Source organism: Oncorhynchus masou, chromosome 16 (assembly GCF_036934945.1).
Source record: "Oncorhynchus masou masou isolate Uvic2021 chromosome 16, UVic_Omas_1.1, whole genome shotgun sequence".
NCBI lineage: Eukaryota > Metazoa > Chordata > Actinopteri > Salmoniformes > Salmonidae > Oncorhynchus > Oncorhynchus masou.
This window is the reverse complement of record NC_088227.1, coordinates 14,730,841-14,748,467: the sequence shown is the minus strand read 5'-3', so window position 1 is coordinate 14,748,467 and position 17,627 is coordinate 14,730,841. Positions and strand designations below refer to the sequence as shown.

At 40.9% G+C, this 17,627-nt stretch overlaps 1 protein-coding gene across 1 annotated transcript in view; it reads left to right on the top strand.

The window, feature by feature from the left end:
- The first annotated feature begins 909 nt into the window (after positions 1-909).
- Positions 910-17,627, top strand: part of LOC135557517 (monocarboxylate transporter 10-like) — a 60,091-nt gene continuing 43,373 nt past the window's right edge. Inside the window, exon 1 of the mRNA XM_064990823.1 lies at positions 910-1,513. Within this exon, the coding sequence (XP_064846895.1) occupies positions 1,162-1,513 (352 nt within the window). The 5' untranslated portion in view covers positions 910-1,161. The remainder of the gene's footprint in view (positions 1,514-17,627) is intronic.

Below are 17,627 nucleotides of genomic sequence, written 5' to 3'. Positions count from 1 at the left end.
ACCTTCAGATATAAAGATTTGCCTCCTTATGAACAAATCACAGCTGTGATTTGACATTAGACAACTTGGTATATTTCAGTCAGCTTCCAGGTATGAGACATTTTCTGGGCAGATGTGGATATGAAATCAGAAGTAATGGTGTTAACCATCCCCAGAAACATCCAGAAATGTGACTTTGTACATGAGGTCACTGTTTGACTATTGAGCTGCTAAATTCATAGTTAATATTATTTTATTGAACCTTTATTTAACTATGCAAGTCAGTTAAGAACAAATTGTTATTTACAATTACTGCCTATCCAGTGCCAAGCCCTAACCCAGATGAGGCTGGGCCAATTGTGCACCGCCCTATGGGACTCCAAATCACGGCCAGTTGTGATACAGCCTGGAATCGAACCACTGAAATGCAGTGCCTGAGACCACTGTGCCACCTTATATTGAACAATTGTCTTATTTAAAGGAAGTTATGTTAAAAGTGTTAGATTTCGTTTTTTATCATGTATGGGCCTACTGATCATGGGGATAATTCAGAAAACTTTGGGTAATAAACTACTTATGAAAACAGGTAATTGCCCCCTCCCTAACCGCCATTGTATGTAAAATTAATCCGGATTGATTACATTTTTTGGATTATGGAACAAATTATAGTTCTGAGACTCCTAAATTAACTTTTTCCTTGCAAGCAGAAGTTCTCTATAACCATGTGAAATAAATGTGTTCTGGATCTTGTCTTTAAGAAAGTATTTTTTCATATTTTTCAATCGCTACAGTGATTATTCAATGCTCAGGCGTCATACTTTAAAAAGACAGCAATGCGTCCAATCAGCGACAGATACCCGCATAATGTATGCACAACCCGCCCCCGGTGTATCTATTTATACAATATTGCAACACTGGTGTTTTACACTTCAGACAGTGCGAGCTGGTGGTAGACATTTTCAATACGGCTTCTGAATGGATGCATCTTCCAGGTAACAATTCGCTGAAAGGAGATGTGAAGTATTCCTATTTGTAGATAGACACGATTTGGGACATACCATTATCTGATTCTCTTCAGTTGAGTTTGGCTGCAGCTTGAGGGCACACCATTTAGACTAGTTACCGGTATATTGCTGTCATCATATTTGACAGTGTTAAAAATCTGCACAGTCGCTCCAAGAAATGACAGCAGGTACCAACATGACTGACATTGAATCTGATGCAAGTAAAGAAACGGTCGCTGCGGAGCCTGCAGAGGAGACACCAATGAAAGCAGAGGAAAAGCGCTCGGACGATGCTGTGGAAAAGAACGAGAACGGGGATAGTAAAGGAACCATCCAAGAGCAGGTTCCCGTGGCTGTGGAGGAGCCCGAGTTCGTGCATCCAGAAGGAGGATGGGGTTGGGTGGTTATGCTGGCTGCAATGTGGTGCAATGGAGCGGTGTTCGGGATCCAGAACGCTTTTGGCATCCTGTTCATGTCCCTCCTGAAAGAATTCGGCTCACCAAAAGATGACGACCTCAGGTTTAAAACCGGTGAGTTCACAAAACGGGTAGCGGGCACACGAGCACAGCAAGCTAGGTAGCCAAATACCGTAGTAGGTGTAGTGCATACATAATCAAATATGTGGACTCCTTTTTGGCTGCACTTCATAAAGTGAAATTCATTATTGAACTACCTGGTATGGCTAAGCCACGTAAATACATTCTGATTAGGCAACGGCATAAAAACCACACTAATGCAAAATACAGTTGCCTCACGTTCAACTCAAGATTGTTTTCTGTCAGTCAGCGAGTCGACCGTGCGATGCACATGGCTAAGTCATTCGTTGAACGTTAGCTCCATACGGTTCGTTTAGGCCGGCATTTCAATAACAGTCCGTCAGTCGCAAACAGCCAACTAGCGTGCCAAATCATTTTATATAAACCAGTGGATACTAGCTACATGTATCGATTAGAAGCGGGCCTCATTCAACTGTAGCTTTTCATTTTGGAAAGTTGTCTAAATCATGTCCAGCTCCCCGGTGCCCCCTCCTACGTTTAGGTGGCTACAGGTGTGCAGGGTTGCATGACAATCATATCTGTTCTACTCTCTTTTTTTTGTTACTTTACACCACTCTCTACCAGCTCCTGACAGTGAAAGTGATTCATTGTGTGGTGGAAATCATTGTCCACCCTCACTGACATATAACATCATTGACATTTGTCATTTATCCATCTGCTTATGTTAGCAAAAGTGTGTCTGGCTATCTGCATACTTTCCTTCATTCCCATATGGCCATGTAGCCTATGTACAGACTACTAGGAACAGGGCAAGGGGCATATTTCCGATCCCACTGACTCTCTCTCCAGTCTCAATGTGCATTCTTTGGCAGCTGCTCTTGCAGTGCATACAAAACTCATTAAATGGTCATGAAAGAGCAGGACTCCAGAACACCTTAGCATTTCAAGGTTAATGTTTCAGAAAATAAGCCCATAAAAGATTGTGTTCTCATTTGGCTATTAGTTACAGCTGGAATCCTTAATGGTGACACGGCCACGTCCATTTGGGATATTACAAAGTAATTACTGCATGCAATGAATACAGACCCCCCCCCCCCCAAACGTGTTAGTACCGCAGAATGTGTTGCAATTGTTTTTATGACACTGCTAATCTCTGTTTCTACTCTCCTCACTTCTGTTTAGTCAACGAAACAAAAGCAAATGCGCCTTGGGGTCGACCGGTGGTGCTGTTTCACCTTTCGGGATCTCAGCTTTAATGTCATCCTTACAGTATTAAATAAAAACATCCTTTGTATAACACAGGCATACAAATTACCACAGCTATGTCAGTTTCAGGGCCATTAAAATGTTAAAACATGCCAGGAAACAGTCTGTTCAGACAGACCGTGAGGTTGCTCAGTGTGTTAAAAAAAAAAATCCTTTCCATGTCTAAAGGTTCACCACTACCACATGGATAATGATCCTACATTGTTTCGCTGTGGCTTCAGCCACCTGTAGCTGATGTTATTGGGGGTTTCTGTTGATGTGTGAAGGGCTACATTTGGACACTAATAAATGTGCGAGAAGGCTTTTTTTCCACGCTTTGATTAGGTTAACGTGTTCAGAAGACTCATTGTGTAGACTATGACCTTTTCAAAGGGAAGGTCATGCATCAAATGTAGGATCAAAGCTGGGAAGATGCACTGTCCTTGGCAGTGTTAATCATCATAGATTTGATAAGGCAATCAGTAATCACCCTTTTCCTCACATTGACATTGTTCTGATTTATTAGGAAGATTTGTTATTAATCCAGATATAGATTGATCACATCCTGTTAACTGATAGCTACTAATCAAAGCATTCACTTAATCAAAGCATTGTCACATTGTAATTACAATTAATTATAATTCAAACTAATCACTCATTGGTCATGGATTTCCTTGTTATATTGTTTTTCTTCAGTACCATACTTAGGCCTACTGAACTCAGGTTGTTCCCCTGCCCCAAAGTGTAAACCTAGTCCCCTCTTCCTCAGTCTGAAATGAGTAGCAGGGATTGCGTCAGCGTGCTTCAAGTACAGCTGTCGGCCGCCTTCCACTTTCCCTCGTAGTCCCTCTCCAGTTGTCAGAGGTTTCACTTAGGGAGAGCCTGAGAGGAACATAATCCAGCTATGCACACTGCCAGTAGATACAGGTCCCAGACGGTGGGGGTGCTTCTGAAACCTTTGGCAACACATACAGTGCCTTCGGAAAGTATTCAGACCCCTTGACTTTTTACACATTTTGTTACGTTAGAGCCTTATCCTAAAATGGATAAAATCATTTATAATCCTCAGCGATCTACACACACAACCCCATAATGACAGTGAAAACAGGTTTTTGGAATCATTTTCAAATGTATTCAAATAAAAAAAGTTACCTTATGTAAATAAGTACAAGGACTCTTTGCATAAGAGTCTTTGCATAAGACTCTTTGCTATGAGACTTGAAATTGAGCTTAGGTGCATCCTGTTTCCATTGATCATCCTTGAGATGTTTCTACAACTTGATTGCAGTCCACCTGAAATTAAATTAAATTTGACATGATTTGTAAGGGCACACACATACCTGTTTATATAAGGTTTACAGGGCATGTCAGAGCAAAAACCAAGCCACGAGGTTGAAGGAATTTTCCATAGCGCTCCGAGACAGGATTGTGTCAAGGCACAGATCTGGGGAAGGGTATCAAAAAATATCTGCAGCATTGAAGGTCCCCAAGAATGCAGTGGCCTCCATCATTCTTACATGGAAGCAGTTTGGAACTACCAAAACTCTTCCTACAGCTGACCTACAGCTTGGCCAAACTGAGCAATTGGGGAGAAGGGCCTTGGTCAGGGAGGTGACCAAGAACCCGATGGTCACTGACAGAGCTATGAAGTTCATCTGTGGAGATTGGGAGAACCTTCCAGAAATGCAACCATCTCTGCAGCACTCCACCAATAAGACCTTTATGGTAGACTGGCCAGACGGAAGCCACATGACAGCCCTCTTGGAGTTTGCCAAAAGTCACCTAAAGACTCTCAGACCATGAGAAACAAGATTCTCTGGTCTGATGAAACCAAGATTGAAGTCTTTGGCCTAAATGCCATGCATCACGTCTGGAGGAAACCTGGCAGCATCATGCTTTGGGAATGTTTTCAGTGGCAGGAACTGGGAAACTAGTCAGGATCAAGGCAAAGATGACATGAAAAAAATGCAGAGAGATCCTTGATGAAAACCTGTTCCAGAGCTCTCAGGATGTCAGACTGGGGTAAAGGTTCACCTTGAAAAAGGACAAAGACTCTAAGCACACAGCCAAGAAATTGCAGGAATGGCTTCGGGACAAGTCTCTGAATGGCCCAGCCAGAGCCCGGACTTGAACCCTCCTCAAATATAGGTGTACCAAGCTTGTAGCATCATACCCAAGACGACTTGATGCTGTAATCGCTGCCAAAGGTGCTTCAACCAAGTACTAAGGGTCTGAATACTTATGTAAATGTCATATTTCAGTTTTATTTTTTATACATTAGAAAATGCCTTAACATGTTTTTTGCTTTGCCATTATGGGGTATTGTGTCGATTTTAATCAATTTTCGAATAAGGCAGTAACGTAACAATGTGGAAAAAGTCAGGGGTCTGAATACTTTCAAAATGCACTGTATAATGTATTTTGCCGGACTCTGGGTATGCCTTTTTTGGATGCGTTCTTGTATGGCTGCAGAAGTAACGGGGAACATATAGGACGGAGTTTCTGGAAGTAGATGGATGGATCATAAACATAGCAAGAAGTTTATTTTATAGTCTTGTTGTAGAATACCAAAGATTATTCAATTTCTTGAAGACCCGGGCTAATCTCTAACTGGTATTAAAACCTCAACGTTAACAAGAGCATACTCAATGGTCCCAATGGTGTTGAGATGAACTGGGACCTCAAATTAGCTGTCACTCAGGTAAAGTAGACTTTTTAAATTGACCCTAGACAACACCCATTTAGGCCTATCTATAAAACTTGATACACCAACATGAGCCCCTTGACCCCTTCCTATCCAATCAGATCGTAAAGGTGTTGGCTCTCTAGACACTAGACCCTCCATGGAATGAGTTTGGTCACAATTTCCTGTTCGGTGCGGTTTGTCTCAAGTTGGACTAATGACCTCGGTCAACATTCACTCTCCCCAACATGGGGGTTCAAGGGGGGGGGTTATTGTGTTGCACAAATGCTACCTAAATTCTACCTGCCTCTGTCAGGAAGTCTCCTAAGTAGAAGTGCAAACGAAGGCCGTTGGTGGGAGGCCCATTGCATTCACATGACCGGATGCGTTGATATTAAGACTAGTTTAAATTGACGCACAAACAATCATCCTCATTGAACTTTGTCCCTTCCGTCTATGGAATTTCTTTCACAGAGTGAGGTGTTTTTAGATAGTGAAACACATTCAATTCAGTGTAACAGGGTAAACAAGATTGTATTGAACTCCATCAGATTGGCCTAATTTTCCAAGCAATTCATTTCCTGATGAATTGTGATGACATTATTTGTAAATTCATTCTCAATGACCTGTCAGGGAAAATTGGGTTGGATGGGAGATAAGAGATGCTTTCAGAGTACTACAGATATCTTAATTTGATCACTGTTGTCGCAAACTTGGCGTATATTCAATGTTTAAAAAGGCTTAAAGTTTAATTTCTACTTTAAAATTTCAGACTTGATTTACACTAACTCAAAATGTATCAACTCCTACAAAAAAATCCATTAACTTTTTACTGCAGTGGGATAAATTAGGTTCACTGAGTGTTTCTTGGTTGTCTTAAACAAATCTACTTTGAAACAAAATTATACACCTCCCACACATGGTTACCATGTCAGATATAGAGTTGAAATGTATTACAATTTGAGTTTGTATCCCAATATTACACTAAGTATACACCACACAAGACTCAAATAACAAAGCTGTTTCACATAAACACTGGGTTTTTGGTGGCAAAAAATAAAATGTTTTAGTTATGAAACATATGAATATAATTCCACCCATGATGCCACTAGGTCATTTGACTTAAGGAAAGGGGTACTTATAATTAACATTTCATGTTGCAGGATTACTTCCCTGCTGTGAGAAACTGGTCACTAAGATAGTACACCTGTATAATCAACCATGTAGTTGCACTTTTAAGCCTATACGCTACCAATTTTCATTTGTGCTGTTATTCAATCAGGAATTCTTGAACGATGGGACAATCAACTTTTTTAAACATTTTTCTTAACATTTGAAATCTATATTTTGATTAAGTATCAGCCCTCACAGTATCAGATAAGTATCACACCATGTAAAGCACGTGCCAAACTCATTCTGCAGAGTGTCTGTGGGTTTTTGCTCCTCCCTTGTCCTTGATTGATGTATTAAGTGATTTAGTAAGGATCTCCCCTCACCTGTTTGTTTAGGTCTTAATTGAAAGGAGAAAACAGTGGACACTAGACCCTCCATGGAATGAGTTTGACACCCATGCTGTAAAGTAACAACCTACTTTTTAATAATTAAAAAAATATATTTTTCTTCTTCATAAAATGCAATAACTGGATTTATTTAAACTCCATCAGACACACAACAAAAAAAGTTTTTCAATTTATTGGCCCAAAAATGTTTAAAGGTCTTGATTGGTTCATTATAACGTCGGATTATTAAAATATGTAATACAAATCTCACCTTTGTTTTAAACAACATTTAAGGCAGGGTAGCCTAGTGGTTAGAGCGTTGGACTAGTAACCGGAAGGTTGCAAGTTCAAACCCCTGAGCTGACAAGGTACAAATCTGTCGTTCTGCCCCTGAACAGGCAGTTAACCCACTGTTCCTAGGCCATCAATGAAAATAAGAATTTGTTCTTAACTGACTTGCCTGGTTAAATAAAAGGTAAAATAAAAATAAATAAAGCAAACGTGACTTCAATAGTTTAAGCATATGTTGCAGAAGAGTGATTAAAATATTGACAAAAAAAGATCTTAGTGGGATTAGCCATCAGTGACTGAGTTGACAACAGATTCAAAACTATTGAATTAGGAATTCTCATTGCTCAAAACTGACATTTTTACCTCATGCAAGTTTTAAAAAAAGGTAAAATATACAATTTAAAAACAACCATTCTATCAGATCTTTCAGCACTCTGACAGTTGAAATAATATATTTATAAAAAAATCTGAGCTAATGTTTTACGGAGTTGCCAAATTGCATATTTATCTTAATTATTCAAGTGGCCTACATAGTAATTGTTTTTCCTTAGTTGCTTTATGAATCTTAACTCATTCTTTTTAAAGTGAGGTTTTATGGTTAAAAGGTTCAATCATAATCTATAAAAGAGATGAAGTTGACAGGTTATGGTTGGGATGGTGGTGATTTCAATATTGTTTAAATCAATCAAAAGTAGAGGTCTTTCAGGACCATGCATTGTCTTGTTGTCTACATGCAACCAGGAGATGAAGGGCTCCTTATGGTATAGCTGACCCTGCTCATTCCTGATTAATTTACAATTTTATACAAATCTGAGTTGACTCCTAATTATTATTTTTTTAAATACATTTGTTTAAAAAAAAAGGGTTTTAGTCAAGGTTTTGAGAGAAATATTTTTTAAAGTCAAACTACATGAAATCCTTTAATTCTTTTCAACTATTAAAAATAAAAAAAAGGGTTAAAGTTTCCTAGCCGGACAAGGATTGGTAAGACTTTCAAAAATCTCTGCAATAATATATAAACGTTTATCATTTTATTTATATAAATTCATTTTCAGGAACAAAGACTAGTAGAAAGCCTAAGGCATGCACAATTTACAAAAATATTGGTAGTGTTTATTCGACCTGTATTTCTTAACTGATGCGTCTTATATTGATAATTTATGGGACGCTTGCCATCATGAGATGTGCTCTAATTCTATGGCACCACGTGTGACTAAACTGTAATCTTAAACCACAGACTGGGTTAAAAAGTTTGGACTGGCCCTTATGTGCTTAGGTAGATAGCTATGGGTCTCTAATAAATTCTGTATGAAATACATTCTTACTGGTATTCGGGCCTCCTTGATGTTTAAACTAGCAGACCAGTTTTTTGTGGCCAGCCTGCAATTGTTCATGTAGACTAGAGTTCTTGAGGTGTAAAATGCATGCCATTATGCTAGCGTTATCGTCTGTTCAGTTGAAATGGAGGTTATATGATTCTTATTAGGATCCCCATTAGCTGACACCAATGGCATCGTTTTACTGTGTACCTGTTTTCTCCAGCATCTTTGCAAGGTCCTTTTGCTGTTGTTCTGGGATTGATTTGCACTTTTCGCATCTTCTTCCTGATCGCATCTCCTTTCTGACAGAACGCATTTCCTTCCTGATCGGTATGACGGCTGAGCGGTCCCATGGTGTTTATACTTGCGTACTATTGTTTGTACAGATGAACGTGGTACCTTCAGGCATTTAGAAATTGCTCCCAAGAAGGAACCAGACTTGTGGAGGTCTACAATTTTTTTTCTGAGTTCTTGGCTGATTTCTTTTGATTTTCCCATGATATCAAGCAAAGAGGCACTGATTTTGAAGGTAGGCCTTGAAATACATCCACAGGTACACCTCCAATTGACTCAAATTATGTCAATTAGCCTATCAGAAGCTTGTAAAGCCATGACCTTATTTTCTGGAATTTTCTAAGCTGTTTAAAGGCACAGTCAACTTAGTGGATGTAAACTTCTGACCCACTGGAATTGTGATACAGTGAAATAATCTGTCAACAATTGTTGGAAACATTTGTGTCATGCACAAAGTAGATGTCCTAACCGACTTGCCAAAACTATGGTTTATTAACAAGAACTTTGTGTAGCGGTTGGAAAAATGAGTTTTAATGACTCCAACTGAAGTGTATGTAAACTTCCGACTTCAACTGTAGCAAAAAAGACATTACAGACAATACTTTTCAAAATTAAGATTTTTTTTTTTTACCCCCCCTTTTCTCCCCAATTTCGACCTTGTCTCGTCGCTGCAACTCTACAATGGGCTCTGGAGGTGAAGGTCGAGTCATGCGTCCTCAAAAACATGACCCGCCAAACCGCGCACCAATGTGTTCAGCCTGCAGGCCCCCTACCCACCACAATGAGTCGCTAGAGCACGTTAAGCCCCCCCCCCAGCCAAACCCTCCCCTAACCCGGACGACACTGGGCCAATTGTTTACCGCCTTATGGGACACCCAATCATGGCCGGTTGTGATACAGCCAGGGGTCAAACCCGGGTCTGTAGTGACTCCTCTAGCACTGCGATGCAGTGCCTTAGACCGCTGCGCCACTCAGGAGGCCCCACATTTTTTTTTTGTACAACTAATGACAAGTTTACAGAAATGCAACTAAAGAGAAATTATATGTGTGTGTAGTTTGTTTGGGTACATCTATCAGTTACGCATAGGCTATGTCAGTTTATACACACACACAGGTTTGGATTGGAACTGAGGGTTATGTACAGTATTAGGAAAGCCAGGGTGAATGTTGCAAACATTGGCTTCGAGTACAGTGACCACTGCTCCTACCAGGGAATAGCAGAACATGTGTCTGAAAGCATATTTGGCTTGTTGGTAGTTGCAACCAAGTTACATGCGTCCCAGGGCCTGTTTTAATTTCAGTTGGACCGGTTGGAATGTATAACGACATGGTTTGATGTTGACATTTGTGTCGTTCATCCTGAAAGTACTAAAGTGGACAGAGAATTCCAAACATGTTTATTCTCTGATGGCCTATTCAGTAGCAATGCACAACTAGTCTAGCAATGCTGATGTCTAAGAACTGGTGGATAGACTTAGGTCTAGGTAGCACTAGATTTGTACTTTTACCTTTTCTATTTATGGTGCACCTCCATAAAAGAGATTGCACTGCCATGTCAGGGGAATTTAGCTAAAGAGTAACTTCTTGCATAAATATATTTACACCCAGAGAAAAGAGCAAGGCATTCAACCTCAGGATTCAACTTCAACCTAACTATTGTCCAGGTTTGCTTATAAAAAAACAACTACTTTTCATCATGGTGTTGTCTGGGTGTTGGGACTTTGAAAACAATGCCAAACCCTCTTGGTCATTTGCCATAAGTCTTAAAGGAGACCTTAACTTTTTAACAACCAAATCTGTGTAAATGGCATGTTCTAGAAGTGTCCAGACCCCCCCCCCCCGAACCTTATCCGTTACGTTCCATTTTATGTGACTCAAGCCATTTCCCCTAATTAGCTGTATAGGCCAGGTGTGTCTGTATACTATAAGGACACCCCTGGCCTGCACAGCTCTGCATAGGAAAATATAATATAATGTTGCTGCTTAGATTTCTTTAAAAAAAAAACACAAACTTCTCCTTCAAGAATGTCAGCCTGACTGCTGGCCAGGTTAGTTGGCCATCAGTGTGGGTCATTGCCACTTACAGTTTAACTGATGTCATGGCATTTAGACATTTCCCCAGAGCTGTCAAATCTAAATGAAAACCTAGAGTCCCCTTTTTAATCCAATTAGTATGGTTCATGGTTACCCCTGCAAATGGAGGGCAGTGGTACAAGCCCTTTGCTTTGGCCCGAGGTTTAGACCTCCTGGTGAAAACCGAATGAACGCCACTTGATCCCCATTCAACTAGCCAACTGAAAAGGATAAATAAATGATTAGCTAGTAATCTAGTGGTATTAGTTGTGAGAGGATAGCGAGAGAGGAGTGATCACAGATCAGGTGGTATCTGTAAATGGCGTGTGTGTGTGAAGTACACGCCCCTTGACAGTAAATTATCCTAACACCATACTGGCGTTCAGGAGGGGGACATGTAAATTCATTGTGCAGGTATGTCTCGACTGTGCTGTGGTGAGGAGAGGGCAGTCGGGGACAGCTAGGCTGTACTGGCCAGTTACCGTTGGTTTGACGAGGTGTTGCGACCCTCATTGCCCCAGTACTAAAGATCTCAGGAAGAGCACTGTTCCAATTTCCCAGCAGGCTTCTATTCTGTGCTTTTCTGCCACGAGTGAGCTATTCAAAGTTGCTAATTGAGTTTTAGACAGGGTAATCTTTCTGCTGATTATATTGTGTGGTCTCGTATTCATCATCCTGTCATGAGGTAGTAAATATTTCTCTCTCGCCTCAACAGCTCAGTAGTTGTTAATGCTTTACGATAATCGTTAAGGAGATTTACGTAAAAGAAAAAAAAAAGACCCTCCCCTTTTCTGTGCGCTGTGATCAGGGGTGTCATGCATCCCAGAAATCCCAGTACATTAAGATGGCTGCTGTGTGGTCTGTGTTTTTCAAACGCCTGAAACAGATTTATCCTGCAATCTAAAGCCATAGAATTAAGCATGATGATTATGTCAAAAATGTATATTTTTCTGCATAGCTTAGCATACCTCTTGAGCTGTCTGTATCCTCCTGACTTACTGTTGAAGCTCTTCATCAGAAGCACACTTTTTGTAAGTAGTTAACTGTCATCTCCATGTTTAGCTGGAATTTAGACTGAAAGGATTTGACAAATGTGATTGGTTGACTATATGACATTGGCCTACGCTGCACAGAATATCAGATCTCAACAACTATTTGAGAAGTGTTTAACATCACCAGTAACACATCCTCAGAACCAGTCAAAGGTTTGGACACCTACTCATTCCATGGTTTTTCTTTATTTTTACAATTTTCTACATTGTAGAATAATAGTGAATACATCAAAACTATGAAATAACACATGGAATCATGTAGTAACCAAAAAAAGTCTTCAACAAATCAAGATATATTTTATGTCTTGACAGCTTGGCACACTTAACCAGCTTCACCTTGAATGCTTTTCCAATAGTCTTGATGGAGTTCCCACAAATGCTGAGCAATTGTTGGCTGCTTTTCCTTCACTTTGCGGTCCGACTCATCCCAAACCATATCAATTTGGTTGAGGTCGGGTGATTGTAGAGGCCAGGTCATCTGATGCAGCACTCCAATCACTCTCCTTGGTCAAATAGCCCTTACACAACCTGGAGGTGTGTTGGGTCATTGTCCTATTGAAAAACAATTGATATTCCCACTAAGCCCAAACCAGATGGGATGGCGTATCTCTGCAGATAAATAAAGCACCTCCATGCTTTACGGTGGGAACCACACATGCGGAGATCATCCATTCACCCACATCGCGTCTCACAAAGAAAAATCTACAATTTGGACTCCAGACCAAAGGGCAAATTTACAGTACCCTTCAAAACACCAGTCTCAACGTCAACAGTGAAGAGGCGACTCCGGGATGCTGGCCTTCTAGGCAGAGTTGCAAAGAAAAAGGCATATCTCAGACTGGCCAATAAAAAGAAAAGATTAAGACGGGCAAAAGAACACAGACACTGGTCAGAGTATCTATATGTATGTATGTATGTCAAAAGTACCACGTCACTGCGAAAGAGGCAGGTTGGAATGTCTGACTGAGATACATGGACAAATCAAGCTCTTTTGTAAATTAGTGGCATTTTTTCATTTGTTGATAAAATGCAGGACATGATTGATTGGTTGCAGGACAAAGGGCCAACATGTGGGACTGTCCCACACAATCCAGGACATGTGGTCACCCTAATTCCACACCTAGCTTCTCCATTTATATCCCACTAACAGTGACCCCAGAGGATAAGCCAAGTATCATCACTCAAAGAGAAATTATTTTAAAATCTAAAATGTGGATAAATATCCCTTTTTTTTAGGAATTACCATGATTTATTTCACCACATTTACAATACACTCCAGAAGAATTCCGTACCTTGTACAAAGTAAATAAATCTTCATGTTCTTCAGTCTTGGATGTTCTCCTTGTCTCTATAAGGCTCTGGTGAGATTAGAGTGAAGCCAGGCTTGTCTGGTCACGTGGCGTCATGTTTCACTCCCCTAGACAGTACACACAGGCCTAGTTGTGCCCACCTTCCTGCCCAAGTGCAACTCCACAGCCAGTGCCAAAGCTGAACACGGAGGCTTGGCAGTTGGAAACCTGATTAGCCTATCATAGCGTTGGATGTTGAGGAGTGGGGAGCAATAAGCGAAAGCCCTGCCAGGTCACTGGCCTTCATCAGTGTAATGGGTTTGGGCTCCCATCAGCTCTTTCTCACTCCCCTAAAGGAGTCGACCTCGTCTCATCTGCCCTGGGCTCTTTGTGTACCTCCGACTAAATCTTTGGGCTACCCAAGAGTTAACGCTGTGGAAAAATAGGCAGGAGAGCGTGTCCTTGTGAGACTAAGGTGAAGGGAAAACCGGCCAGCACTTCCCTCCATTCTATTGGTATAGTCACTTGATAATAAGATGGATGAGCTACGGTCATGGGTTTTATATTAATGGGATGCTCCAGCTGTAATATTCTCAGTTTTTCAGAAACATGGCTTTCGGACATGATGGATGCCCTCCCCCTTTTGCCATCAGAACAGACTCAATTCATCGGGTCATGGACTCTACAAGGTGTCGAAAGCATTCCACATTGACGCTGACCCATGTTGACTCCAATGCTTCCCACAGTTGTCAAGTTGGCTGGATGTTCTTTGGATAGTGGACCATTCTTAACCACAGGAAAATGTGTGAAAAACCCAGCAGAGTTTGCAGTTCTTGACAAGCCGAGCACCTACCATACCCCGTTCAAAGGCCATTCAATATTTTCTTGCCCATTCACCCTCTGAATGGCAAACATGCACAATCCATGTCTCAATTGCCTTTAACCTGTCTCCTCCCCTTCATCTGCACTGATTTGGAGTGGATTTAACAAGTGACCTCAATAAGAGAGATCTTTTAGCTGGATTCACCTGGTCAGTCTGTCATGCAAAAAGCAGGTGTTTTGTATAGTCAGGCCACAACAACAAGCTAGCACTTGATGAACTGTACAAGGCTATGAACCATGCACCCAGAGGCTGCTTTTCTTGTGATTTTTATTCTGCTTCACTAAGACACACAATGCCCAACTTCTATCAAGTCTCCTTCACCACTAGGGTCGATAAAGACCATTGTTACTCAAACCACAAGCAAGCATACAAGCCCCCCTCCCCCTCCGGCAAATCAGATCATGACTCCATACTTCTGCATCCTGTTTACAAACAAAAGCTCCAACAGGAAGTACCTGTGACGCACCATAGAAAAATTGTCTACCATAGCAGAGGCTATCCTGTGAGACTGTTTTGCGAGTGCTGACTGGAATATGTTCTGCGACTCCGCCGACAACATCGGCGAGCTAACCACCGTCACCGGCTTCGTAAGGAAATGCATCACCAATGTCATCCCCACAGTGAAGGATCACTGCTTCCCCAATCAAAAGCCCTGAATTAACACCGAGGTGCATGCTAAACTAAAGGACAAAGATACCGCTCTCAGGGTAGATGTTGGCTGAGAACATGAACGCGTACAAGAAGTCTCACTATCGGAACAAGGTGTAATCCTATTATACCGTCTCCGACACTCGACGCATGTGGCTTTTAACCTCTTACATCTATGGGGGCGCTATTTCATTTTTGGATGAAAAACGTTCCCGTTTTAAACAAGATATTTTGTCACAAAAAGATGCTCGACTATGCATATAATTGATACCATTCGAAAGAAAACACTCTGACGTGTCCAGAAATACCAAGATATTCTCTGTGCGTGCCCTAGAACGTGAGCTTCAGGCAAAACCAAGATGAGATGGCATCCAGGAAATGACAAGGATTTTTGAGGCTCTGTTTTCCATTGTCTCCTTATATGGCTGTGAATGCGAGAGGAGTCAACCCTTTCTGTCGTTTCCCCAAGGTGTCTGCAGCATTGTGACGTATTTGTGGGCAGATCATTGGAAGATTGACCATAAGAGACCACATTTACCAGGTGTCCGCCCGGTGTCCTGCGCCGAAATTGGTGCGCAAAGTCACCTGCCAGTATTTTTCCATGCGATACAGAGAGGAAAGCAAGCTTCCACAAACTGCATATCAATGAAGAGATATGTGAAAAAACACCTTGAGGATTGATTCCAAACAACGTTTGCCATGTTTCGGTCGATATTATGTAGTTAATCCGGAAAAAGTTTTACGTTGTAGGTGACTGAATTTTCGGTTCGTTTCGGTAGCCAGACGCAATGTAGAAAACGGAACGATTTCTCCTACACACAGACGCTTTCAGGAAAAACTGCGCATTTGGTATGTAACTGAGAGTCTCCTCATTGAAAACATCAGAAGCTCTTCAAAGGTAAATTATTTTATTTATTTGGTTATCTGGTTTTTGTGAAAATGTTGCGTGCTAAATGCTACTCAAAAAGCTATGCTAGCTTTGCATACTCTTACACAAATTAGTAAATTTCTATGGTTCAAAAGCATATATTGAAAATCTGAGATGACAGTGTTGTTAAGAAAAGGCTAAGCTTGAGAGCAGACGCATTATTTTCATTTTATTTGCGATTTTCAGAAATCGTTAACGTTGCGTTATGCTAATGAGCCTGAGGCTTTAGTCACAAACCCGGATCCAGGATGGGGAGTTTCAAGAAGTAAAAAAAAAAAAAGTTTTTAAACGGGTCAACACTAATGGCCATGTGGTATTCCAGGGCGTATCCTCAGGGCATGTGCAAAAAACAAACTGAACACAAGGGCGCTGTTTCAAACCCCACTGACATTCTGTATTCCGATGGTTAGCAATGCTAACAAGTTCGTGTAAAATCCCATAGAGAATACGAACTAAGTGCTAACAACCACATTGCTAACATTTTCTACAGTTTCTGACCTAAACTATACCAGTAACTCAAATGCTACACAATTTGCTGCAGGCACAAAACAAATATTAGACAGCAAGTCTCTTAATCCTGGAGGGGATTTGCTGCTGTTTCCAAGCGAATGGGGCGGCAGGTAGCCTCGTGGTTAGAGCGTTGGACTAGTAACCGAAAGGTTGCAAGATTGAATCCCCGAGTTGACAAGGTAAACATCTGTTGTTTTGACCCTGAACAAGGCAGTTAACCCACTGTTCCTATTCATCATTGAAAATAAGAATTTAACTGACTTGCCTATTTAAATAAAGGTTAAAATAAAATGCTGAATTTTGGAAGAAGCTAACCACTTAGCTAGATAGCTAATCAGCTACTAAATTAGTAAAATAAATGTGCATTTGGTTTGATAAACTGCAGAGCGTTTTAGATAATTAACTTAATAGTTTAGGGGCCACAGTGGAGAGGGTCAAGAGCTTGACGGTCCTTCATGTCCACATCACTGAGGACTTAACAAGGTCCTCGCACACCAGCACAGCAGTGACTCTTCTCCCTCAGGAGGCTGAATAGATTTGGCATGGCCCCTTAGATCGTTAGGAACTCTAACAACTGCACCATTTATACATTTTTTTTTTTTTTTATACATAAAATACAGATTTTTACATAAGTAGTCATACCTGTTACAGCGTGTGCGTGCAAGGAGGCTGCTGTGTTCTTGGGGACCTTCAATGCTGCAGATATTTTTTGGTACCCTCCCCCAGATCTGTGCTTCGACACAGTCCTGCCTCAGCGTTCTACAGACAATTCCTTTGACCTCATGGCTTGGTTTTTGCTCTGCCAACTGTGGGACTTTATATAGACAGGTGTGTGCCTTTTTCAAATCATGTCCAATCAATTGAATTTACCACAGGTGGACTCCAATCAAGTGGTAGAAATATCTCCAAGGATGATCAATGGAAACAGGATGCACCTGAGCTCAATTTCAAGACTCATAGCAAAAGGTCTGAATACTTATGTAAATAAGGCATTTCTGTTTATTTTTCATACGTTTGAAAAAAATGTCTAAACCTGTTTTTTTGTTTTGTCATAGGATACTGTGTAGATTGAGAGGGGGGGTGCATTTAATCAATTTTAGAATAAGGCTGTAACGTAACAAAGTGGAGAAAGTGAAGGAGTCTGAATACTTTCCCGAAGGCACTGTGTATATTGCCATCAGTATTTATATATTCCTGCTACCAGCCTATCACGCCTACACTGACACTCATGCGCACACACCCACCCACCACTTATACCGCTGCCATACTGTTTATTATTAATCCTGCTACCAGTCACTTTCTCCTAATCCCTGCCTCCATGTACACATCTTCCTAAATACTCCAGTATCCCTGCACATTGTACATTTGGTACTGGCACTAATCCTGTGTATATAGCTTTTTTTGTTATTAACTCTTTTTTTTTTATTGAATAC